Source organism: Danaus plexippus (assembly GCF_018135715.1).
Source record: "Danaus plexippus chromosome 13 unlocalized genomic scaffold, MEX_DaPlex mxdp_15, whole genome shotgun sequence".
In the NCBI taxonomy this organism is placed as follows: domain Eukaryota; kingdom Metazoa; phylum Arthropoda; class Insecta; order Lepidoptera; family Nymphalidae; genus Danaus; species Danaus plexippus.
Genome location: NW_026869849.1, coordinates 3,422,052 through 3,450,043, shown reverse-complemented (window position 1 = coordinate 3,450,043; position 27,992 = coordinate 3,422,052). Strand labels below are relative to the sequence as shown.

The window sequence follows — 27,992 nt, the reverse complement described above, 5'->3', positions numbered from 1 at the left end:
TTTACTTTAGTTTGTGATTCTGGAGATTTCATTCAAATGATAATTGTCGCGACGAATATTAGGTATAGTATAGAGAAAATCGAATATTGCTCGGATTTAAAGCAATGCAATCATAATTAACACCAGTATAGTTTTAAATAGATGTATGGTTGGTCAATTATAACCAAATTGACATTTAACCACATAAACAGGGCGTCAGCTTTCAGCGTTTCCGTTTTTGTATGTGTGTGTTCTTAACACATATGTACCGCGTAAAGGTTTTATATTTTTGATACCATTATATTTATTAAATTCTGAAAACCATCTAAAATCAAAGTTCGTTTCTACTGAGTAATGTACAAAAACAATTTTCGGAGATTTGCATATTAGTCATATACAGTCCGAATAACATTCTTAAATTGGTAGGGTTATATTAAATAAAATGGCGGCTTTTACGTCTTAGCCATTTTAATGACGTAATGAAATGTATATAGATGTAATTTTTATATTTATTAAATTAGACCCTAAGTTAAGGATATTTATATTGTAGATGTACTTAAGAAAGTAGAGGAAGCTTTTGGACTAGCTTAATCGTAGTTTATTTAAATGCGTGTTCTCGTTTACTTATCATTATTTTGCTACACGAAAATATATGCGACATTTATCTATAGAGTATATTTTTTATCAAATACTTAGTTTGGACATATGATAAACGCATAACATTCTCAGTCATTAACAAATTATTTAAAATATGAATATTATAAATCTTGGTCGTTTAGAAAATGTTTGGAGGCCAAAGTTTCATGGCATTATAGTCTTTATTTCATATGTGGTAAGGAATTTTGTCTACATTAAAACAACATTAATCGATATTAAAAATTTAAATCGAAGTTTCATGAGAAATTATCACTCTAGTAATGGTTGAGTATATAATTTATTCACGGTATATTGTTTCAGGGAAGTCTAAACTAAAAGACACGTCTTTAAACGAGAAAAAATAGATTTCACGCAAGATTTTCTATATTAAATCTAGTATTATTTAATACAAACATATATTTATACTATAAATTCTTCTGACAAACTTTAATAAGTCTTAATAAGTGTCATTTTCTGCAAATGAAATAATCATAAACTGTTCTCAATTCCAGTGACAGCAAAATGGCAGATCCAGCTACGGTTACAGAAGATTTAGAAGATGGTGAGATTGAAAGCGATGGCGAAGAAACAAATGAAACACAAAATGAAGAAAAGCCGGAGGAAACAGCTGCAGTTGTTGAAGAAAATAAAGCAAAAGTAGATAGTCAAAGTTTTTATTATTCTAAGTCAGGTAAGAAGAAGAAGTCAAAATCAAATAAGAGCGAGCAGAAGGTTAAAGATAAAAGTAAAAAGAGTCGGAAGTATGCGGAAACGATTGAGGATGACTTTGCCGGTGGGATAGAAAAAGCAATAAGAAAGGCTATGAACAAAAACGATGGCAACAATTTTCAAGGTGAAGCTGAAGGCGAAGAACGTAGGAAATATAAAAAGAGAAAGAAATACGATGGAAAGGAGGGGTCGAGTAAGAAGCGCAAAAAACAGGAGTATTCCGATGAAATGGATGAAGCGGAAATGATGTGCGTTCGCGGAGCTTCGCCGGTACAGAAACAGTCTCAGGATGAAAGCTATCAGGAACAAGACTCGTACGAATCTGATAGCAGCCAAGATTCACGAGGACACCAGCAGCATCGCCAGCAGAGGCATCGACCACCACAGCGGGAGAGAAATAAAAATAATAAAAATGATAGGAGGAGGGGGGGAACACATCCCATGCAAGATCCCGATGGTGTTTGTCTGTATTACATGCAAGGAAAATGTCATAAAGGGGACGATTGTGTGTACTCTCACGACGCACAGCCGCCGAGGAAGATGGAACTATGCAAATTTTATTTAATGGAATGTTGCGCCAAAAGAGATAAGTGTCTGTACATGCACGCTGACTTCCCTTGCAAATACTATCACACTGGGCTTCCATGTATTTATAAAGACGAATGTAAATTTGCGCACGGTAAACCTTTAAGCGATGCACTCAAAAATATTTTATTGAAACACATCGAATCAGCTCCTAAGGAAATATTAGGTGACTTCCCAAGACTCAACAGAGATGGAGCATTAAAAATGTTACAAAATACACAACTCAAACTAATGCAACAATATTCAGAGAGCACGGACGCTGAAATAAAGAATATTCCGTCACTCTTCGATATTAACATACCTAATCCTCAACTAAATGTAGATTCGTCTCAGAATAGTTCTTTTAACAACGAAAGGCAGAGCAAGGTATCACCGAAAGTAAGGCAGTCGAGGTGGCAAAATGACGAGTCGAATCAAAATCAATGTCATTCACCAAACAGCAATGCAAGTTCAAATGTGCTAAGTATTAAAAACTTAACCGGTGTATTATCGCCTCGACAAATTTATGAACTCACAAAGATAGGTATCGAAAACTTAGATCAATTGAGTCAGTTAACAGTATTACAGTTGAATAACATCGGTATATCCTTAAAACAAATCTCTGACATACAACTGAACACAATGAGCATCCAGAAATTAGGTTTAATTAGCAATACTGAACAACAATCCCCACATCATCAATTCGTTAGTACTAATGTTCCTGCAAAGGATTTAGATTTAAGAGTACCGCCCGCAGCACTGCCTTCGTCGAATAGTTTAGCTATAGCATCCGAATTACCCGGTCAAGACGTTGATATGCGTTTTCAGCCGAACACACAATCACTTAGTATCAAAGAAGAGTCGAGCAATAAAACATCTAAAAGAGAAACAAGCAACAAAGACATGATTGATATAGATCAGTACACAAAAGATGCGTTAAAATTTGCATCAAAAGATAAAGAAAACATAGACATTTCAAACGAGACTATAGACAATGAAAAGAATAGTACTTCAAATGAAATAAAAGATGTAGATCACAGGGTCATTCCATTTTCTGATGGCGGGTCGAGTAGTCATAATGCTAATATAGAAGAGAATACTCTGCGTTCGGAGGCGGATACGGACATACGGTTTCTGCAACCGGATCCTATATTTAAAAATGCTGAGAAGAAACATCGTCGTTCGACTACGGACGACGATGAAGATAACAATTTACTGATCGATGAGAAGTGGTATTCAAGTGACGAAGAAAAGGGAAATAAAAAGAAATCACCCATATCCTCACCTCAGAAGTCGTTGATGTCACCGCCGCCGGTGGTTCCGCCTGTTATAGAACCTCGTCGGTTTTGAGTAAACTTGGTGATCTATCAAAAATAGATATCAGCGAAGAAGTTACAAAGCTGCTCAATACTATGAAACATAATTTACACGAAACTCCAAGTCAAGAAACTCAAGAGCCGACGATATCAAGAGATCCTCGTTCTAGAAGATCCCCTCCGACGTCTGTGGACACCAGTGTAGAAACAAGTAAAACGACGAGTAAGAAGACCAATCGAGTGTCTATATACGAATGTGTTGACGGTGAACCCACGGATGGGCGTCGAAGAACGGACGTGGATCTCCGGACGACGGATTTCAAAGGCCCCAGCTACGGTGACACAGACTTGAGACAAAACACCAGCGGTGACATAGATTTACGTCTAGGCTTACCGTTCAAACCGATACCTAACTACACGCCAGCCTCAGAAATAAACGGTTCAATTAACAGTCATCCGCCGATACATTACAAACTAGTTGCCATACACATACCGCGTCCTGATTACACGGATATCAAAAATAGCACAGCGAAATCACAAGCACTGACGGATCCTAGGTTAAGGAAAGTATTCAGATTGTCCGTAGAAGAAACTAATAGTGACAGTGAAAAACCAGCGAAAGTTGTAAATACAGGCCCCCGAGTGGACCCCAGACGGAAACCTAAAGATCAAATCGATACCACTAGTCAAGAACAAAAATCTAACTCATTAGAATTACAGACGATATTACAAAATTCAAATTGGTACAAAGATTTGAGTTCCACACAGAAGATATTCGTGAATCAGAATCTAGCACCGGTGACGCAGATGATAAAACAACACCACCAGGAAAAGCAAATGGGTAAGAAATTTGATATAGGTTCAATACAAAACAATAACGTTCTGTGTAGCATATTCACTAATCTAGGCGTGACTCTTGGAGAAAACGGTGAGTTCTCGTATTTACCTAAACCGAAGGAGGCTCTGCTGAAGACTCCGATAGGCTTTAGTCAGAATTCGAATCCTTTCGGCATGAACAACATGTCCGGAGGCCATGGGCCTATGGAGGGTAATATTAATATGATCAATATGCCGCCAATGGGCATGGCTGGTGTAGGAAACATGTCTAATATGAATTCATTGCACGGCTTCAACCAGCCTATGTCGGACCCCAGAGGTGGGCCGACTCCGGGCCTGCTGGGCATCGCGCCGAACATACCTCATAACTTTAACAACAACAAATTCGGTGGTCCACATAATTTCGGTAACATGGGATTCAACGGCCCGCCTAACGATTTTAATTTTATGGAGGGAGATCAGAACTTCCAAAGATTTCCCAACAGAGGAGGTCTCCGCGGCAGAGGGAACAATGATCGCTGGAACAGAGGTGGAAATAGGGGACATAGGGACAGGAAAAATTTCAACGAGCGAGGTAATTGGAAAAACGACAGGCATTAGCTGGTAATGTCAGAGGCGATGCGATATCCTTCCACATCATACAATATGTGATCAAGGTGATAATTATGATTTAGTAACCGTGTAGACTTGCTAAAATAGTTTTTATAATTTATTTTATTCTAATAGGAGTAAGTATTCTGTACAAGTTTTTAAATACTGTAAATATTCGGAGTAATTAAATCATTGAAGTTTTTTTTTCGTTATAAGGCTAATTATAATACTAATGACGTTATAAATATGATAAAAAAAAATATATAAGAAAATTGAATAAATTAGGTTCATTTTTAAAGGTACTCATTATGCGAGCCAAATGTTTTAAGACTGAGTGCATTATTATTGTGTTATTATGTATTATGATAATAAACGCAGTCGCAAATGATTTCGTATATAGATATAGAATTAAGTTAAATTGCAATTATGGTCTTTGTCCAGTAAATAGTTTACTGATCTGAGCAATACGACACTTTATATATAGTATAACAATAGGTACTTTGTATAAAGAGTAGGTGACTTCCGTTCTTGTTCATTATAGATTGTAATTATAAAAGCCTACTGGACTTAATAAAATCTATGTTTAATATATGACATGTCTTAATTATGAACCGTTATTCACCTTTTTTTTGCAGCGTTAGGTATACAAGTGAAAAAATATATAACAAAATAATGAAAATATGAGTGGATGTTTTTCAGAACACGAATGTATGCACATTGGTAAGTAGGTATGACTTGAATGAAAATTAATGTCGGACTCATTTATTTAATACTTTGCAAAACGGATGTAATAAAGTTCGAAAAGTCTATTTTTAATCTGTTCCCTCCCGTTTTGATGTTAACAGGCACTTGGGATACTTTTGAAAACGTTGGAGCTGTAAGAGACAATACTGATGAGACAGTAGTTATATAAATTAAATAATAATAATAATAATAATAATAAAAAAATATGTACATACAGAGATTCAACGAGTCCATATCGTCTTGATCATATAAACAGTTGTAGAAGACAACGCATTGTTTAGCTGATAGCTTAGCCTGGGATACGAAGTAATTGTAAAGCAGTTCGATTTCCCGTCCAGCGACATTGACTGTGTTAGCAGAACATACTAGAATAACTCCTTGGATGCCAACTCTTACAGCTGGCCAACATGATTCGAATCTAAGAGAGTTACAAAACAGGATATATAAGCATCTAATAAAAAAATGAAATAAATTACACTGAATTAAATGACACTTGACTTCACACAATGCGAACAATGTAGTTGTTATTAAAATTATTATTAGCATACTTATGGTCGCCGCTGCAATCCCACAATTCAATTTGAACCTTACGCTGCCTTTCGTTAACGTTGTGTGGGAGCTCAAATTCTAAGATGCGTGCTCCTTGCGTCGGTCTAGGGGTACCAGCTTCTTCGACATTAATAGATTCTGAGAGAAAATTTGCTATCGATGTCTTCCCACTCTGGAATCATTACATGAAAGGCTTAAAACTTATCCTGACCCAAAATTATATCACAGTACACATGAAAATACATCGGATGGTCCAATGATTAATATTTTCAGCATAATATCCGCCATTAACGACTTAATTGCTAATATAAAGATATATATTTTTTTTACAAATAACGAGTACGATAAGCCGTAAACAAAGAAACCACTACACTATTCGTAGCATTGGAATTGTTTGTGTACGTTTTCCATGACAACAGTATTGATATAATATGTATGGACGCGTCATGACTTCTGTCACAGCTGTTAAAAATGAGAATGGAGGTCACTGGAATACGAGTATATTCTACAAAAGCAACTTAACATATGTAGGATATCTTTGAACACATTAATAACTCTCTATAGTTAATCAAGACATTGTCTATTATTATTGAATTCTTTTTCTTAATCAATAAAACAAATTTTATATATAAATTATAGTTAAACTAAGGTTATAATATTTAAGTTATAGTTTCATATGAAAATAAAAGACATCAAAAAGCAGGTTCCACCGAGATTTGAACTCGGATCGCTGGATTCAGAGTCCAGAGTGCTAACCATTACACCATGGAACCAGTTGAGCAGTGGCTTTTAATTATGAATACAATTTTATATCTAAATTTTTTTCTTTCTTTGTCTAAAATCGACTTCTTGTATAGTACATAAATTATAACAGTTTCATACGTATCAATATTGTGGTTTAGCTTCAGTGCTAATTAAATATTAGGAATATGATAATGAAATTCACTAAACAAATTTTGGATTTCACTACCAAGTTTAGTTTTAGTATATAAAACTTGTGGCTCATCCCTTACGTATTTTTCCACAGGAGTCTTGGCTCTGGTGCAGTGTGTGTTACAGACAGCCGAGTTCGAGACTTTAAATCTGGCTGGTGTAGTCGCGGGTTGTTATTTCTTGAATTCACGCGAAACAAACTTTGTATGACATCCGTAGGTGTACCAAGCATAAGCATTGTATCGTCACTACATATGAAGCGTTTCCCGCTTTTTCATCCAATACCTTATTTTAATACTTAACAATAAAAGACTTAATATTAACGTCTCCGAATCCAGTGTGACGATGCAAGTGTGGGGAACGCATACAGGAGCTCTTTTTACATACGTAGATTAAAACCAAAACCAACGTTTTAAAATAGTAGTTTAGCTTAAAGGTATTAAAAAAAAGTAAAGAAAATGACCTTCATACAAAATGATCCAGCTGGTTGATTGAGTAAGAAAGTCTAATTATTTTTATTTCTTTCTCTTTGTAATAGTATTCTAAATCAAACTCCTTGCGCTTCCGGAAAATATGATGGTTCATAAAGATAATATTATATTCAACATAGGCTGTACGGGTAACTAATTTATGAAAAAATACAAGAGTAGCTTAAAAATTTTGCAAAACTCATTAAAAAATAGGTAAAATTAATAGTAAATTAAATAATATAATAAAATATTTTTTTTTTTGCAAATATCTGAAAATTAGTTTTCACATTTGAAACAGGAGGGTTGAATTTCCTAAAAAATGTTTATCTTCCGGAAAATAATATTACTTAACTTACCTAAGTTCGCTAAGGTAATGATGACTTCAAGACGCCTCTGTAATTGTCTCAACAAGAGGTAAGTTTGCTTTAACTATTATTACATAATTCAGTATCTATTAGTAATGTTACGACTTTTAAAAATGGCGGTATAAATGCAATTGTCTTGATAAAAAAGTGTAAAATCTGTTTTGTCTATTCAGATACTTAAATAAAACAATTTAATCTTATTATAAGTAAAGTTACTTATCGGTAAGCTTTACCGACTGAAATATAGATTCCGTAAATATTTTGAAGTGTTGTAATTTTTCTCCGTATAATCTGACGTAGCTTTAACTGTATTAACTTATCAAGCAGGTGTATTGCTAGATGTAAATAAAAAGTAGCGTATGCGGCATTGGCGGTTCGTTAGTCCTGCGATTTCTACCGTTAAGTATAAAATGCCTGCGGTTAGTTAGATAACGGGAAGAGTAGATTATCCTTTACTTATACTGCAAGTGATTATTAAAGTCTTGTCAATGATGTATAAGGAACGTTTAGGATATAGGCTATCTATGGAGGAGAAAATGTACTTAAGGTTTAAGTAGAACTTTAGCCAAATGCTTCACTTTTACCTTACGACGATGTTCAATAATTACCATTATTAGCGTAATTGTGGGTAGATATATATTTAGAAATTAAATATCCTGTATATTTTTATACAAATTGTATTTTAATATAATTAAACAATATGAACAAATTAGTTGTCAAAAAAAAACTTTAAATTTTTAATACACTTTCAACTAAAAAATATAGAACAATAACGTTAAAATGTATATTTTATATAGGCAACACACAGTATGGCAATAAATATTTTGTTTTCTAAAATTATAATTTAATATTTGCTGGAAACGTCCAAACAGTTCCATTGCAATCTCGGAACTAAAGTCATCGACCTTAGCCTTAACTATGAGATACATGTAAATAAAAGTGAAAATATAAACAGCTCATTTATATTCACTAACTCATTCATCCGTCATCATCATAAGCTGACGGCAACTCATTATGGTATGTTTACCTCCAACGACGCTCTGTTGGAAAATAATCAGAGCGTTATTGCAATACAAATCTAATTTTGTGTTATATAAAGTAATACATGAACGCGCAATTTTATATATTGTTTCGCTTAGAATTTCTATTTACCACTGATTTAGTTGTAAAAGTGCTTTTAACACTCTGATAATTTTATCGTAATATTTTCATTTAAATGTCTAAAATTCCAAAAATATTGACATTCCTTTTACCAGTTGTTTACTATATTTATTGTTTTATTAGACTTTATATATTTCTCTGTGAGTCTAATTTAAAATCCACACAGATAAAGTCGCGGAAAAAAACTAGTAATTTATAAAACTCAATAAAGAATAGTTCCAATAATTAATTGTAAAGATATAAATATGTGTTAAATATTTTATAGCTTAAAAAAACCTCGAGTAAAACATGATGTTTATGAGTAAAAAATACTATTTTGTCATTTTCATTGCACAATACATTGCGACATGGCCTGCTGTGCCCGTCGTGTATCTCTGCATTGCCATCTTTGGCTAATAATTTTATTTAAAGTAATTAGATATATGAAAAAAAGCCATAAAGTATCGTTTTAAGAATTATTACTAACAAGTATTTTATAAATATAATTATAGTTATAAATATCAAAAAAAACTTTTGTAATTAATGTTTTATTTAGTATCGAGTGAGTGAGATTTGATTTTGATGGAAAGCATTGAATTATGACTTTCGTATTGTACCCAAAAAAGTTTATAAGATATCTTGACGTTGTATAGAGTGTCAGATACATTTGTCAAAAGAAAAACCTTTTAAGTTTAAACATTTAAATCGCCAATGTTTACCTGTATTATATATTTGAAAAGTTATTTCAAGAAGCCGCTTTGGTTTGATAAAATTTTCGAAATTCGTCAAAAAAAAAAAAAAAAACAAAAAAGGCATGTAAAATCATATCATTTATTTTTGGAAAATGGCCAAGGTTTGAGAATTTAATACATATGTACCGTGACTAGTTCAAACAAAAAAATACAGTTATAGCAAGCTGTTATGTTGAATATACGTTTATTTATATATTTGTTATTAATTTATATGTTTTCGATTATTTTAAAATATTTGTAATTTTGATTAAGTTACAAATATAATTATTTTACAACGTTACTTTCAAATATTGCTTTTATAAAATTTTCCAATTCCATTTTTCCTGTGGTGAAAGTAATCGGAATGGAAATAAGTTATTTTGTTTGTATTTCTTCCCTCGTTTTCTTTTTTATAGCCATTATTTGTTACAGGTAATAAAATCCATCCATAGACAAAGACAAATAGGTAATCAATTCGTCCCATAAACTTATTTTTTTAAACGGAGAGAGTTTAAACATCTTTTTTCATTTCCCTGGAACAATTTTTTTAAACAAAAACTTTTTAAAACAAGAATCCCAAGCAAGTACAATTGTGGTATGATAAGGCGTTAATTTAATGTTGAATTTAATTAACTACTTTTACTGTATTTAAACCAAAAACTTCTTAACAATATGAGACTTATCACAGCTTATACTATGAGAGCTACAATAGTGATTCATAGTGCTAAATAAATCATATTTACAGCACGTCGTATGCATACTGACGAGATACTCTACTTTATTATTATTCTACGTCTATTCCGCAATCTGTCCCATAAATCAACTCACATCCGGGTTCGTCGTGCTATCCAGCTTGTATACTTGATGCTGTAGGTAGAACCTAGGTGTCCTAACGCTGTTCCCAGGTCGTCGACCGTTCGAAGCCTCGGAGGCAGTAGATTCGCAGGATACGATAAATTTCACTAGTGCATTGACTGTATTTCTTAAACTTAAATCATATAAAATAAGTAATTCTTATGCATGTGATTTTAATTTCCGCAATTCTTACATAAAATACCTATAAAATGTGAGATTATGTAGATATTTATTTTAATATTCATAAGTTCATTAGAACGAGCGTGGTTTTTATTGTCGAGTTGGAGTGTTTTATTTTAAAATGATTGTGTATTTAAGTGTGCATTGTTATGATACTCTGAATTTAAGTTGAGCGTCTGCGGATTTTTTGTCTTTAAATGGAAGTCCTCGTGTTCTATATTAAAACTTGTAACATTTACGAGTTTATATCTACGACACGTGCCTCGCATGTGTTTCGTTACAGAAACCGTTACTGTTTCTTTTGCAAGACAGTTTTAATAATATATATGTTAGTGTATTTATATTAGTAATCTTAGAGAAAAATGCATTTAATTCACATACCTGCTTTACATAACTGTAAGGTCAAAATTAAAAAAAAGCTTATGATATAATATAAGAAAGAAAAAGAGATTTTAAAAATAGGATTATTATTTATGAGAAATATAAAAATGTGTCTATTTTTTTTAACGACCAGTGAAGGTGTTTATAACTAAAATTAATAATTAATTCTGAATTAATTTAATAATTAATTCTGACTAATTAATTAATTAATTAATTTATTTTGTATCGTTATTCCAATTGTGACAATACCATCAGGCAAGAAAGAGAATTACTATATAATACCTTGAAATAGACACTTATACCATAGTCGGTTGAGGCTTCATTAAGATGTTATTTAATACTCTGAATAGGTATCTTGAGTTTTAAATTCATCTTTTGAAGTTAAATAAATTTAACAAACATACGTGTTCACGGCAACTTTCGTTCATTAATAATTTACCATAGTGATAAAACTGGACAAACACACGGCTTGAAGAGCATTAATCAAAATAATTGACACATGCGACAATAAGTACTTTATATATAATGTACACAGGGTTGAAAATATAAACTCTCAACGGCTAAGAAATATGTTGTAGCTGTTATTCACGACTTGGCATGTGCCAATAGGACCATATTTCATAAAGCTCTGAAGTTGGAACGTTTAGTTCATCAAACGATATGTTTGGGTGCTATATATATTTAATATTTTCTTTACAAAAAAAATGTAAGAATATTCAACCACTAAAGCTGACACATTCTTCAGTGTTCAAGGTTTGATATTATGAATACGTAGCATTGTAAACATCAGTGGATGTATTTCGCATCAAGTGGACTGATTGTATCGCGAGAATTCCACGATAATTCTTAACCACTGTTTGTATTTAAACATTAGATTTAATTAACGTTACTTCAGTATTTTTATACATATTCATACGATACGATAACAAACAAAAAACATAATTTTGCAAACAGTGTACATTGTACGTTCTTATATAGGTACTGCTACTATTCTCGATTCAAATTCTTAATGGCTAAATTCTCTAGGTCTTTGACCTAAGCGTCTTTAAGTTTAGCAACTTAAGCGTTACTTTTAACTTAATATTTCAAACAGAAATAAAGGTGCAACAATCTGAACGTATGTTGTACCTGTATGTTTTGTAAACAAACACCCAGCGATAAATCAATCAAGACTTGTAATAATTATGATTTAGCAATACTTCTGTATTAATTAAATGTTAGTAGCAATCGGTGTCCAATTACTATTTTATCGATATCTGAACGAGTGTTCATTGTACCTTACGTTGCAATAAAATCGTCGCATTGTATGGGTTAGTAGGTAATTGATTAATGTAGCGACGATACCACGTTATCTTGGATCGCACGCACAATGTCCAATAAAGTAACCGATGCTATCAGATGCTGTAAATGAATCAGTGCGGCCTGCGGGATCTTGAGATGCGATTTTTTTTAGTCTTGTTGTGCGGTACCTTTGCGTATTCAAGTAGGTATTTAAGAATGCAAGTGCTTTTCAAATGTTTAGTCCATACAGCCTCGGGCTGTACATTTAGAAATATCTGCTCTTTTTATTTCGAATACAATGAGAATAAAATTAAGTATAATTATTTATTTAATTACATATTATATTGTCAATTTAAAGGTTAAATCTCAAATAAGACATACATCTAAAGATATATCATAAAGATTATCAAAGTTTTTGCAAAAGTTTTAGGTACAGCTTAACTAACTCTTCGTATTTATTTACAAAAGCTGATTTTAGTTGGAAACAAACATAACCCTTTTTAACGTCAATTCTTACAATAAAAAAGTAATGTATTTTAAGGTAGGTCCGAAGATATCAGATTTACAATTAATAGAATGTTTATACGCCAAGAAGTAACAATTTGAAGTGAGTGCAGTCCTAAGTTATGGTTAGTAAAATATTTAAATTTACCATTAGCGTATACTGTAATTATTAACACGTCACTTTTAAGCAGGCACTTCTGGCTGTTTCAAGTTTCAACCCGGATGTTAGGGCCCGGAAACAATAGGTCTATATTTTATTTCATTTGTCATTATAATCCATAGAATATTTTTTATGTTGAAGTCTATCCGTCAGTTTGTTATCTGTTTAGCTAACGGTAAGACGAACGTATAGTAAACGTTTCATATATTTAAAATAACGAAAGATACATACTTCTACTCTCATTACAGATAATATTTTCAATGACATTCCCTCCCTTATTTAAGCAATATCATTTAGATTTTTAAAGGCAGTTTTTTGAGTATAATTTGTTGACAGATTTATTGCTTCTATTTGTTAAATCAATGTTATTCGATTTTATACTTTATGAAACTTGGAGGTATATTTAAAATCTGTATTATTCGTCTTCGTTTAATCTTATTGCTCATACAAACGCGTTTTATGAACCGTATATCGAAGTCATTGAAATAGTTCTGTTTCCCGAATGCCGTCTAAAGAGCTATCAAAAGTTGGGATTACGGTGGTCTAAGTTTATTTAAATCTCATGGAAATTCAGTGATAATTTTATATTCATGTTGTTAAAAAATCGTTTGTGAGAGCTATAAAGTTTTATTTGAGTTCTGTTGAGAAACGCGTCTAGAAAGAAGATTACTATTTTAAGACTTCGAATGTAAGCTCTTTTATGTCATATTTTTTTATATCGACAATACATTAAATACATTATTATTTATCCTATTTATATTCAAAAACGAATAAATTAAAATCTAACTGTGAGTATTTCAATGGATTTAAATCTTCATAACATAAAATTACTTAAGAAATAAGTTTTGGAGGAACTTTTAGAACTGTAGAATTTTCGCAGTTATTTGCGATTACATTTAATTCTTATTTTTTAGGTCAACATACTTAGGTTTAAAGTTTAAGTTTTATAAAATAGTCACATTGAATCTATACGTTTACGCAAAGATCGCAAGGTCACAGTACGTAATTTTAACAGTTATTAATTCATAAATATTTCCATATCATATATTCGCGTATATTATTTAATGAAATACGGAAAACACTTCGTATCTAGTAAGCCTTGCTAAGCGTATACAAACTTGTGGTAAGCGTACTGAAACATGAAACACTATGGCGAAACTGTCCTCAAAAGCCAGTCATTAATAAACGATCACAGATTTAATAGCGCTTCAAGCCCGGCGCGGTGTACGCCATAAAAGGAAAATATATAAATGTCATTACTCATTAGTATGGGAAAGAATTGAATCGTTATAATAACATTGAAGATTACTTTTGTCATGCACGATTAACTAAATCTTGGACATTAAATTCGTAAACACATAGTTGCAAGAAATTGCTTTATTAAATTTTTTTGTTATATTTAAATTATATCACTTATGACGAGCAATTCATTATAAAATTAAGTTAATGGTAATAATATTGTTGGTCACCGAGGCATTTCAAATTAAAAGCTGAACAAAAAGTTTCTTCTAGAACTTTCGTTCAGAAACTATAACAATGTCTTAATGTAGACGCAATTAATGTAAGTCTATAAATAAAATTTATATCTGTTCTCTTCTGACGTTAACTTTATTCGTCATGAATTCGCTTGTATTCAATCATTCATAATATTCTTTGATGCACTTATTGTTTTACAATGAACTTGAAATAGATTCGTGATTGAGTTCATAAAAGGCATCCTTGATACACTAACTGCGGTGCCGTTTTGATGATATCCTATCAATATATAAGAGGATATTTTTACGTGGGAAAAGGTTGAACGAAATAAGGGTCAGTTTTGCTTATATAATGTTTAATTTTGAGCAGAACGCTGATGATAGGGCTTCCAGGAGCTTTTCACTTAATCTCAAAGCCGAGCGATCGAGTTTCGTTCCCCTGGAGTACAAGTCGCAGTCCTCCACTATAGTTGAATTGCATGATTCCTGCAACACGACACTATTATTTACTTAAACGCTAAAGTGCTGGGAACGCTGCGAATTTGCTAAATTATTGTTATGCCGCTCTGGACTCTTTGTATTTAAATGGTTGCAGCGCTTACTCACGACTTCTGTGCTGCATGGATTTAAATATGACCATTTTAAGATGCTTAAGTTATTATATGAATTTCTTTAATGATCGCGCTATTTCAGTTGCTTTTAACGTGAGTATTAAATATGTTTCGTTGTGGGATGTGTTTGTGTTAATGTACCTTGTAATGATTGAGTTGCACTTCTTTAAAGGGCGCCGCCCATCCCGGGATGCCGGACGAACCGATGCTGGCTAAAGGGTAATGATTAAATGCTGTCAGCACTCTTTTTGTAACCATGATGCTTTTGCTGTATCGTCCTATAGGGCTAATAAATGCTGAACTAACAATGTGACTCGTCAATTTAGGTAGGTAAAATTCCACTCCGCATTCAGTCCTATATTTGTCCGGGTGTTTTATATTTATTTTATTCTTAATGCTATCGTTATTAATATCTATGTCGGATGGTTTATATTCTGTATCAGCGATTCTGACGTCATCACGTTTGACGTACGCTTCACTTGGGCTTGTGCTTTTATTATTCTTATATCTATTCATTTGAAAGAAATCGAAGAAGAAAACGTTACGCACTATCACAGCTGAGTGCTGTTTGACATTGAAGCCTTGGTATGTCAGTCTTTTTATAAGTTTCGGCCACGTATGTGATATTTTTGGTAATAGTATTTCATCCATGTCAAGTGGAACAATGAATTTGGACTCAATAATGTTACGATACAGACAGTCATTATATGTTATGATATGATCACGCCTTCTCTGCCACAGAGATCTGTCGGACTTATATTTTATAGGAACTTGATACAGACGGACGAAGCCTTGGGAGCGATAATTCAACAAGACCTTCTCGTTCGTTTCGTTTAAACTATCTATATAAATATCAATAATATCGACGCCTAGAAGTCTGTTGGTTTCAATCCATTCGATCAGATCATAAGATATGTCTTTTTGGAAACTAACGTCTTTGACGCATATTGTAAAATTTCTTTTATATTTATTAAATTCTCTAGCTTCAAAGTAGAAACCATTGGATGGATCATCGCAAGGCTGTGTTACAATGGACACAACAAATCTTCCTCGCAAAGGTTCCGTCAGGGGGCACGACAGGAGTTGAGGAGTGTCTACATCTGCGGATGAATTGTCCCAATCCTTCCACCATATCTCCAAAGGTTTTGCTGCAACCACCTCAACTGAATCTTCGTTCGAATCTGCTGATCGCGTCTGACAGAATAATTGTTCGTCACCTGTTACATTCTGACCTGAAAATTAAAATATATTAATTCCTATTTCTCACGACACAAATAAAACTACGGCTTCGTTATTACTTAATGTTTATTACATTTTAAATTACCATTCCTATTCGATTTTAAATTACTTCGCGGTAATCGCAACGACGAGACGAGTTTAAAGAACATACCGTTTAAATCCAATTATATAGTTTATGTTCAATAATTAAAAAAGTATATATAATTATTTTGAAAAAAAAAAATAACGTTCTACAATTCGTTTATAAAAAAAGAAAGTTAGTAACAAATATGACATGTTCGATATTGAAATATCTCAATATTTTCTTCGGCTACGGAATACCCACTTCATAATGTTATATTGTGTGGCTATTAAAATAATAGCTATTACAATGATACCAGCTGGCGTCGAGACTGTCATTACAACGGTTCTTAGACTGTAGAATTTCTCATCCAGGATAGCACTTCCTTGTATATATTTACTGTATTTCTATGACAGTTCACAAGATTACATTTTACATATAATTTTATGGAATAATTTCGCTTGCTTTGTACTATGCGGACGCATATAATTGGATCCAAGTTTCAATGCTCTTCATACCAATTTGTATACCCTAAATAAATACAGATACGACAAATAAAAACAATATTATATGCGGATATTTGTGACGGAAAAACTTTTAACTGATCGTGTTTATTGTGCGATAAGAATTTGTACTAAGGGTTCAATTTATTCCCATACCAACTCGATCTCGCATACAGATGTTACAACTAAGACGAAGTAGACCGATATGTATTTTATTGTCAAATTTAATGAACAATACCTCCACAGTTTCTGTAAATAAATATATGTACAAGTGAAAATAACTATTACGAAAACAGACTTTTTCTAGTTATAAGTGTTATTCCTCGTCCAATCCTACAGTTATGTTGCAAATTAAATTCACATATACATATAAAAAAAATTACATCATATAACATAAATATATTAAAAAAAAATGATTTATTAATTATTTAATATAAATATAAATAATGTGCCTTTATTTATATAATGTAATCTAAATTTAGAATGTACCCCGGTGATATTTTCAATGTTCGCGTGTCCGGGTATGGTTGGGGATCGGATTTAATCCCGGCGTACAGTATGGGAGAGGCGTTTATCTCCCGGTAAGGAATTTACAAGACGCTAGACACCAATGCTGTGACAAATGCGAGTCGACTTACCGCATATACACTTGGAGTTGTTTTTTTTTAAATAATATGTATAATAAATTATTAAAAAACAATGCAGAACGTTTTATTATTAGGAATAATATAGGAATGTTACAATGACCTTTAAAGTTGGTATTGTTTTACTTAACCTATATATAAATTATCTGTTTAATTTAATTAAATTTTTATGTGAATGTGTTTATAGTATATAAGCCTTAAATCGCTCTCCAACTTCAAGGTCCGAGGTCAAGAATTTATTGTGGCACAAGAGGAAAAAAGTTTTTCAATGTAAAACAGTGTTAAAACATTCAATGAAAAAACAACTACAAGACTTGCAATTCACGATGAGTACTGTTTTTTAATAACTTAACTACACATGAGAGAAGGGATTCGTTTGTCTTGTTTTGTTGCCCATAAAAGGTCAAAATATAAAATTTGCATTTCACATAATGACACGAAAAATTTTTACTTGAAAAAAATTTTTTTTCTGTTCCCACCTTTTAATATTAAAATATACTTTTTGTCGAAAGATTCCACTATGCATATTAATAGTGGTTATAGTTTTATATCACGTGAAAGTGTTACATATTGCTGCAACGTGATGTAATACTTAACAAGGGTAAGGGACGTACGCTGAGAAAAAATAGCTTGTTTTATAAACATTATATTGAGTATAATATAATTTATTTGCTACGTATATTTTTAAAATAATACAATAAATAAGAAATTAATATAAAGCCGAAGTAACAAATGTTCTCTTTAGGTTTTGATTTTAGAACTTAGCTGCAGTGTCAAGGCTCATTCATTTGGTTGGTATTTGTTCCTTTATTTAGTTCGTATTTATGACAGAAATATTTAAAAAATGTACATTTCTTGGTAAGGGACTAATTTGGTTTACGTCATCATATACATATACTTTAAGTAAGAGTAGTAATTTGATTTAATCATCAACGGGATTTTGAATTGCGTATATAGGTTCAATCTATGAACTATGCTATTCGTTTCTTTCTCGTATACATTATATTGCGGGACATTTTTGCGGGAAATATTAAAAAAAAAATCAAAACAAACATTTTACATGATATAAAAAACTTTTATCTCCACTTCGCTATTTCTCACACACGACATCAATAAAGAGATTCATAAAGGACAAAATAACGTTCGATATTTTTAACATTTATTGATCGTCTTTATTTAAAACATATATACGTATACCTTTTTTATCCGTACCTACAGGAGCGAAGCTGTGAGAACCACTTATTTATAATATAAAAGAACCAATTACGACGCAGTAGAACGAGTCCCCGGGACATTGATTATTGATTTTATACTCTATATAAAATTCCTTAATGTTGATATCAAAACTTTTATGGAGATGTCAAAGTCGTAGTGAGATTTTTAATTGACCGCATGTTACGATTATGTTTTTCGCTCTTTATCATGTTAATGTTTATATTAAATGGCGCGGTAATAACCGTCATGCGAATAATGTATCGTGGGACGTCTTATTTTAATTAACGGACGCATCACTATGCGCATGCGCAGGTATTAATAAAGCTTGTCAACCGCGCCACCTAGGTGTTCGCCTGAGTACTGAGATATTGAACTGACAATACATCATTCTATCCACGGCTTTTAATACGTACAGGTGTGTTTGATAACAGGAGTGGAGGATGTCATTTATAAATTATATCGATACCAGAATGTGAATATAATGTATTTTTAAATTGTTTTGTCAAGTTGCTTGTTCGTTAGAATAGTATAAATATAGTTACTGATGATATTATGGTATTAAATTTAAGTTTTGTTGAGCATTTTTTTAAGTTTTAGCACCACAACATTAATCTAATTTTCATATTTAAATTAATTTAGCACGCTTAGAACCAAGGGTTTCTAACTAATCTAAAGCTATTAAATTTATTTTAGTTTCAATAGGAACTTACTGCGGAACATGGCCAGAATTCGTATATATTTTTGCGGAAGCCTCTCGTCGTAGTACGCTGAATATAAAGACACAGACGTGCCTTCCACTCTCTGCCATGATGACGTCTGGTAGCCCGGATACCAAGTGCGGTTCTGGAATGTTCAATTTAGATTTATAATTATAATATTACTAATATAATAACTACTTTAAATGTGTTCTACATTATTGTTACGTATTTTTTGATGAGTTCTTAAATTGTCGGAATTACATTTTATTTATTTTTATATATGTAAATAGTTTTTGTACGCTCTGTTTTGAGGATGCCTATTATTTATCCGAATAGAAATCTATGTTCTTCTCCTAGACCGGCTGTACCAAAAAATACAATTTCACTGAGGCCAGTAACACAATTCGGTTGTGAAAAAATTATAGACAGATAGCTAAAGACTTGAAGATTATAGTATGAATATTAGTTGTACAAATGAAGTTGACGGAAAATTATATATTTGATGGAAGTGATATAAATAGTTGATTTTGTGCTGCAAGAATCATAGAAAATAAAAACACGTCACGTTTATATTTATTACATAAAGTGATCCAAGAAGTGGTTTACATTAAGTATTCCTGAACGCCGGCGCATCAAATTACTTACTTATTCTTAGATTTTAAAATTATACACATACTGAATACATACTATCTACTTTTAAGACGTTTAATATAAACATATAAATCAGTCATAATTATAATATAATTAATAAGTAATCTTCTTCCTATTATTTGATCTATTAAACAAAAGAAAAATATTTCTCGTTACCATTTATTATTATGTATTTTTGTCATATACACATATATTTAATATCGATAGTACATTCGAAAAATAAAAGTTGAGCACATGATCGAGTAAAAACATCCATCTCCACAGAATATAAATTATGCAAGAAAAAGAGTTTTCAATTTACAACCTCCTTTAATTTAATTGTAATAAAAATGTCGATTAAAGGTGTCGGTAATTTATTATGTTAATGCATACGATCTTGGGATTTAAAGAGTAATTAATTTAAGGATCTGTCAGTCTCAAAACATTACCGTATTGATTATGTACCCTGCATTAGCATAAATCGAGCCTTCGTTTGCTCGTGCCGTGGAAAGTTGCTGATTTATACCTTTTTAAACAAAGCTCTGCTATCTCTTCTTAATTATAACTCTTCAATTTCAACTTTATTGCAATGTAATTGTAGCTATTTTCGTGTACAAGTAACGATCGAGTTAGTGACCTTTTAGTTCTGAAGTGTATCATGACCGAGTCGTGCGTGATTAGCTATTGTGTTTCCGAACGCCTCAAGAATTGTTTTAATCCCTTTTCCATTTGCATAGTTTATTTAGTTGATTAAATTATTAGCAAAATAAACTCATAGACATTTTTATTAATCTTTTTATTCTATTTCTTTGATATATTAACTTCATATTTACTTCATTCTTAAGACGTTTTTTAAAAAAGTTTCCACAGCATATTCCAAACCATTAAATCTTGAAGAACAAACAAAGGCATTCAATCCGACAAACCTCACATATTTTCAATAAAAACTTATTATCAGTATCTGCGAGTGAAAAATACACTTACAGTCGATAATTAAGAGATAAATCTATGGATGGTGTTGGCGAGATTTCTATACTAATTGGTTCCGAGAAGATTTAAAGCTACGGGGTGTGCATACCTTAACATACTAAAAATACAAACAATGTACACTGGTTTAAAGAAGAAGTTTTTTTTAAATTTATTATTAACGTTATATATAATCGTTATATAATTCAAATTCATTTGTGATACAATTTAATGACTCGGCGGGTTATTTTGAAGCACGAATTGTATTTAAGTTTAAATCTATTTGAACTTTTTAGTGATGCCAATATAAACAACTGGCCGAAAAGAAAAGGCTTTGGCTGTAAGGCCGGGAACGTGACAGCGTCCCTGGTCACGTTCAAAGTTTTAATGACTGTCACTGTTGGAATGACAGTTAACTTACCCAGTGACCTCCTCAATTATTATAATCTCGACTTACACTTTATATGACATATGATAAGGTTAACGGGCAGTTTGTGCAGAGATTTTACAATTTTAAAAAGAAAAGAGGTTCTATATTGGTCTGGATAAATTTTTATAGATGGATCGTTTAGTTGTTTTTTGTTCTATTTTTAAATTTCGTTACTCAGTTGGCCCTATGGCAATAATGGCCCTAGTATTGCTGTTTTGTCGATAACTGATGATGGAGTAAGGCATCACAATGTTAGATCTCTTCACAAACGAGACGAATAATTTTTTACCGTTAATAGATATCTCTTACGATAATAACTATAAAATAATATTATAAATTTATATTTGTGAATGTTTTTAATTGTATATTACTTTGTATATATATATGTTTACGTATTAACAATTGTAATGTTTTGTGCATCTTTAGGATTCGCTTGTAACTAGAAAACGGTTTAACCGACTTGACCGATTCAAACATCATAAATGACATTTTTTAAAGTGAGAAACGATTTTATAAATTCAACCAGTAGGTAAATCTTTTAATAACTGAAAATAATGTTTCAAATGAATAATAAGCAAGCCATTAAATGTTGAATAGTACAATAAAATATTTCAAATTATTAGAAACTTAAATTATAAAAAAACTTTCCAGCTTCTATAACTTTAACAGTTTAATATCAAAGACGTAAAACGCCATATCATTTGAAGGCAGGTCAATTATGTATCTTTGTGTTTAGTATAATGTAGTCTTCGTATTTACTCGTCTTGAAGATTTTTCTCCTCGTGGTCCTATGTTGTAAGAATTTTATCTTACCAACGGTGTGTATCAACCTTTACCTTAAATACTTATAAAGGGACCCAAAAATCAGTATAGATGTAAACTATAAAATGGACTAAAATCAGAAGTGTTACGTTTAGCTGGTCCTATAAAAAAGGGGTGATAGATTTTAAACGAGTCGCAAATATATATACATATATATTGTATCTATTTTAATGTTACATATTTATTGCCTCTTAATATCGCTGATCAGGACATACTCATACTCAACGGACGGAATCAACGATAATTTAGAAGTAACTTCAAGTAAAGTAACAGAATAAAAATGCCATTGTGTTTAATATTCAGTGACATGTATGTATTCTGTATGCGTGTTGAAGTAATGGTAGACATAAAATTTTAAACCGCAGCATTTATGAAAAAAAAAAACTATTTCATGTATTCCTAATATTCTAATATATTTTATATAGAAATAGCTTTAATCACTTCCTTTCCATATAAACTATAGCTGTGTTAATATCCAAGTTTGTCCTTTCGAGCATTTTTCTTAAAAATATGTACAAAGTTTTCACTTCACGTATCAATATTATTATAATATATACTATTATTAAATATGTATAGGACATTTTGGGTAAGAAACGAGACCAAATATATAAATGTATACGATTCTACATTTAAATTGAATGTTTTTTTATGTAAAAAAAAAAAAACGGTGGCCAGTTTGTTTATCGTATAGTCGTCTTATAACAATTGATAATAATAAAATAATCTTTATGTTGCTGGCAATAAATTTTTTGCATTCCATTGATTAATGGATTATTATGGCCGTAAAAAATATAATGACTCCAATAACTAGTAATAATACGAAGGAAAATACGTGGACTCATTTCACGCGGAACAAGTATCTGGTACTGATCCCATATATAATTCTATATTCGTCTCTAATAATATATAATCAATACAAAATTCGATCCCATCTCTGCTGCTTTATGGGGCATTGAAAAAAATAATGCTTCATTCGTATTAACCGTAATATTACTTTCAATGGAATTTTTGTTTTACAATTGATATAGGCTCTTCCATTGAATAAAAAAAAAAAATGTATGAGAGAACATATTTTTTTTTATCTCGTGAATTAAATATGGAATCAAAAATCTCTCAAATGTCAATTACTTCTTCTCTAGGTTTAGGGCATTCGAAATGTCGGATTGTCTATGACTCATGTAGTATGTACCATATAAATCAGGCAAATCAGGTTCAATTTGACGGATGAATGGGTTACTGGCTTTGAGCACCGCTGGTTTGTGGTTTATTAGAATACACCTGCTATTTAAGAAAACCTCCTCAACATCTATCGGGGCTAAACCGCACGATCATGTGTTCAGCATATTTTGCGTTTTGTCAACTTATGGGACTAAGATTTATTTAGCAATAAGCGAATAGTCTTCGTTTTAGGACAATACAGCGACCGAAAAAGGGCAAAGCGTGAAGTGCGTTAGCTCAACGGAACGGTCATTTTCAAAAACTTTTTTTCTTTTCGTATATATCGTTGAAATCTGGATCCGATCATGGTGAAAAACAGACTGTATAAATGACAACTAATTTGACAGACGTAGTTTTAACACTATAGCCGTCAACAGCTGTAATAATACGGTTGTCCCTGTTGAAAGTCCTATTGACCAATGGCACGAAAAAAATATTGAAATGGGTCAAGTGATTAAGTGAGTTTAAAACGTAGTTGTAATTAAAATGTGTCTTTTAGTCATTATTTCTTTCCATTGTTCAATGTTTGTGGGCAACTATAGAATTAAACCGCTTTAGTTATTTTTTATTATATGTGACTTGCAAATATTAATAATTTTGAATATGAAAAAAAAAAATTCTTTCTTATTTCATGTAATAAACGTAAAATCTGCCAGTTCAAGGTATTTTAAACATCACCATTTACGACAGGATTATGTGATGATTGTTAGAAAACTTTAAAACTGTCTCTGACTAGTTAAAAGTTTATAACTCGCATTAACCTAAAAGTAAATAAAGATTTTTTTACTCACGAAATATAGTACAAAAATTTTCATTTTCAGGTCACTTTCCAATCCATAGACATAAAGATATAGATCATATTTAAAAATAGAATAGAAAATAGGTGCACCATTCTCGGCAAAGATAAGCTTGTGCACGTTTCTCGTCTTAGAAACAGAGTTTGTCCATATTGGGTTGGTATAATAGATTTATTGTTATGTCGACTTTTGACCCCGGCCTCCGGAGATCCCGAACCAGCATTCAGGATAGGATTTGCTTTAGTTCGAATAAATTCACTACAGTTTATAATTTTGAATAGAGTGAAGTGAAATACAAGGACTTTTATTGTATGTAATCTTTAAATCTATATTTATTCTATATATAGATGATAGTCGTGTTGGTTACATTATTTATAAGTCAAGGACGACTGTACGGCTTGCAAATTTTTGGCAAGCAAGCTTAAAAACAGAAGACGGATATAGGATACTTTTCTTCTCATGCGACCAAAAACGAATGAAATTTAACTTAATAAAATCCCAAATGTGGTTATTAACGGCCTTAAGGTGGTAAAGAGTATGCCTAGTTGGCTATACATTTCTAATTCTAAAATTGAAACGGACAAAGTCGCAGGCAAAAACTATATATATAAAGAAATTACCCATATTTCCCTCGGTTACACCATCACGCGTGAGCGGCTAGACCAATTGCAGTACTTTTTTATTACTACTGCCGGGAGAAGGTTCTTATGAAAGGAAAAAAACTCAGAAAACCACACGGAAAACTCTTCTAATTAGTATTACTTCAATATTGTTCTAAAAGTTCGTAATGTTTTATAATATCGTGATGTTAGAGTTGCACACTTTGTTTAGAATAACAATATATATGTTTCGTTATATGTGTACGTGTAAGTGACGGCTATTGACGCTTTTTAAATAAATGAATAAATAAATAGATAAACAACTAAATACCTTATATATCTACCCAACCCGAGTTTTGTAGCTTGATTTCCATACAACATTTCATAATGTACTGTCGTTAATGTAATATCTTAGATCGCTATCGGTGAACATTAAAATTGGAAATCGGTTAGTGATTCCAATTTATTCCCTTCAATATCATAGATTATCGATTCAAAACGTGTATACTTATCTCCGGATTCCACAGCCGTTGCATTGCATTGATTTATGGCTAAATATTAATAATACTATATACTGTATACTATAAAACGATTCGTATTACAATCATTTTATATAATTTAATAAAATCTTCACAAGCTTGTATCGTATTTCAAACAGCCTGAGTCACGAACACGCGAAGTAAATCATGAGAATCACATAAATTTTAATTTAATATCAGGCTATGTGTTACGTCCATAAAAATCTATTTCGATTGATTATGGTATCAATGTATATAGGCCATGTTTTTGTAAGGAAAAAATTTTTACATGATTTTCTCAATGATCCTTCGTATTAGAAGTTTCACGAGGAAATAGTTATTTGATTTGTTTTGTTATGAAATTGTGAACCTCCTATTTGCATATTATATGGACACAAACGTTAAGTTAGTGAGTGCTTATTATCTTCTCATAAATATAATATTATATTTTTAATTCATATTCTGGTAGAGTGGGGAGTTATGTTTGTGGTTAGTATAGCGCGTTACGAAACTTGAGTTGATTTGTAGATTATAAATTAAGAATGTTATTGATTATATTCGATTGAGTATCACTTTCAAAAATATCGATAGATATATAACTTTGGAACGATTCGAATGATAGAATTTTCTTCTAATATGGCCGATCTGAAATAATAATAGCATTTTGATAATATATATTCTTATTCTAATAAATAATATCTAACCATAAAAAAATATTTTAACAAAGATAATTTTACCGTATAATATAAAAAGGAAGCTGCTTCATTATATTTTTATTATCTGTGATGTAAAAGGATGTGGCAATGATTTATATGTAAAAGAGGAATTGTTTGTGGAGTAAAAAAAAATATTTATGGCCAATTTCGTTATTCTTCACCGCAGTAATAGTCGGTGATGGCATAAAATCTGGTTATGAATATAGCCAGGGTATGGAAAACTAATTAACATGTTCGTCATGTACGTTTTTTATGTCTGGCATTTTAGTATTTTTTACCAACGGAGAAAAGAAAAGGCAATGGTTTTAAATTATGTATGTATGGATGTTCCACTCTAGCGCCGATGCCAGTGAACTGATATGAATCAATAAGTTTTATATCCTTCTCAATAGTAATAACATCATGCAGATTATATAGATAATTAAAGCTAATGCTATCAATAAAACCTCAATGGAAAGTTTGAAATTGCTAAAAAATAAAAAATAAAAAATGTTTACGTTACTGCTGAACATTGGAAGCTGGCTCTAAAATTAATGTAATAATATCTTTCCGTTAAAATATATTGCTCGATTAATACTAGAAAAGTATTATAAAAAATTATTATACCTATACATTAATACGAAAATGACATAAGTATATTGCGGTTTTTTTCTGTCCTTACAATCAGGCGGTCTAAATATGTTGTTTTTTAATGACACAAGTTCCTTTATTTATTAATTTATCTATATGTATTTTATTAATTTATTAGTTGTTGGTAACGATATAAAATATTGCTGAAAAGAAAATCAGTAAAAATACAAAAATAATAACTAATCATACCTATATTATCTATATTAGTGTGTAATATTTATTTATATCATATATTCAGTTATCTAGTAAATTATTAAATATAATCTGTGATATGAACAAAACATAGGAAATAATAAAATATTTCATTCATTGAATTTGAAATTCATACAGCACTGAAAGTAATATCTAACAAAATAACGCATTGAAGAAAATAAATATATTTTAAGGGCAATATTATAAGAATAACTCGCATATAATTAATACTGTACATATTCGGAAAGTATATCAGTTGTAGATCTATACTTACGATGTGCGGTATCTTTGCGAATGCCGGAAGTCGTTTGCAAGACACGGGCGAGGGTTTGTCAAGTTCGGCTTGTTTGGCTTCTGAATAGCCAACAATTGTTCGCATCGTGGACATGTTTTCTTGTACAATAGTCCGAGTCCACGACGCTCCTGAATGCCATTCATTAACACTAGCTATCCAACTCACACAGAAAACAGTCACACCGGCTAGTAATATTTTTGTCACTCGAATAAATTTACGCGCGCCAAGTGACATTTTAATTTCTTTCTAACACAGTATATTCTCATTTCATTGATTTCATTATTATATAATTATAGTATGTTTATAAAATGTTTACATTATTTGTAGAGGGATGTCGCGACGGCGTCATCGAAGCCGCGAACGCTGTGCGCATGCGCTCTGAGCGCGGTACCATGGCGGACTGCGCCGGAACAGCTGATAGTGTATCAACAACTAATCGTTCTAAACGCTCCAAGACTTTAAAATCTCGTTTTCCATACCAGTTCTGCTAGCAAACCTTCTTTTCCTAACGTGGTTGTAGTATCTAAGCATGACTAGTTCTGTATAAAAAGGATATTAAAGTCTTTAGCGGAACAAGAAATTATAGCAAGACTGGTTTGGCATATGTGGTCGTTTGTTTAATTGAGTAAGATCGATTATTGACGGCTTGCATGCTAATCATTAGTTACAGAACTCTGAGAATAAATTTCATGCTAGATATTAACTGCTTTGTTAGCATATATTAGTAGCTACACTATAAAACAATACTAAATTTCAACATTTATAATAAAAATATAAAAAAGTATGAC

General features: G+C 31.6%; 3 protein-coding genes and 1 non-coding gene across 4 annotated transcripts; 1 reads left to right on the top strand and 3 right to left on the bottom strand.

The window, feature by feature from the left end:
- The first annotated feature begins 136 nt into the window (after positions 1-136).
- On the top strand, positions 137-5,243 carry LOC116769990 (protein suppressor of sable). The gene is given in 3 exon segments (XM_032661292.2): positions 137-811; positions 1,128-3,244; positions 3,247-5,243. Coding segments are annotated over 3 exon segments (3,537 nt in total). The 5' UTR covers positions 137-806; the 3' UTR covers positions 4,662-5,243.
- A 155-nt stretch (positions 5,244-5,398) lies between these two features.
- LOC116770442 (intraflagellar transport protein 22 homolog) lies at positions 5,399-6,369 on the bottom strand. Its single transcript, XM_032661919.2, has 4 exons — positions 6,189-6,369; positions 5,945-6,117; positions 5,612-5,814; positions 5,399-5,527 (listed from the first exon to the last, which is right to left on the bottom strand). Exons 1-4 carry the CDS (start codon positions 6,231-6,233, stop codon positions 5,415-5,417), a joined length of 534 nt encoding a protein of 177 aa, XP_032517810.2. The 5' UTR covers positions 6,234-6,369; the 3' UTR covers positions 5,399-5,414.
- A 277-nt stretch (positions 6,370-6,646) lies between these two features.
- On the bottom strand, positions 6,647-6,718 carry Trnaq-cug (transfer RNA glutamine (anticodon CUG)). Its single transcript has one exon. It is a non-coding gene; the product is annotated as a tRNA-Gln (tRNA).
- An 8,041-nt stretch (positions 6,719-14,759) lies between these two features.
- Positions 14,760-27,605, bottom strand: LOC116770381 (uncharacterized). The gene is made up of 4 exons (XM_032661833.2): positions 27,184-27,605; positions 19,404-19,536; positions 15,173-16,263; positions 14,760-14,906 (listed from the first exon to the last, which is right to left on the bottom strand). Exons 1-4 carry the CDS (start codon positions 27,436-27,438, stop codon positions 14,766-14,768), a joined length of 1,620 nt encoding a protein of 539 aa, XP_032517724.2. The 5' UTR covers positions 27,439-27,605; the 3' UTR covers positions 14,760-14,765.
- Between the last annotated feature and the right edge of the window lie 387 nt (positions 27,606-27,992).

Coding starts and splice junctions, on each gene's coding strand:
- LOC116770381 (XM_032661833.2), bottom strand. CDS start 27,438: ATGTCACTTGGCGCGCGTAAATTTATTCGAGTGACAAAAATATTACTA. Junction 16,264..19,403: donor AATTCTGGCCATGTTCCGCA/GTAAGTTCCTAT, acceptor TTTAATTTTCAG/GTCAGAATGTAACAGGTGAC. Junction 14,907..15,172: donor TGCAACTCAATCATTACAAG/GTACATTAACAC, acceptor GTCGTGTTGCAG/GAATCATGCAATTCAACTAT.
- LOC116770442 (XM_032661919.2), bottom strand. CDS start 6,233: ATGGCGGATATTATGCTGAAAATATTAATCATTGGACCATCCGAT. Junction 6,118..6,188: donor TAATCATTGGACCATCCGAT/GTATTTTCATGT, acceptor TAATGATTCCAG/AGTGGGAAGACATCGATAGC. Junction 5,528..5,611: donor TATGGACTCGTTGAATCTCT/GTATGTACATAT, acceptor TGTCTCTTACAG/CTCCAACGTTTTCAAAAGTA.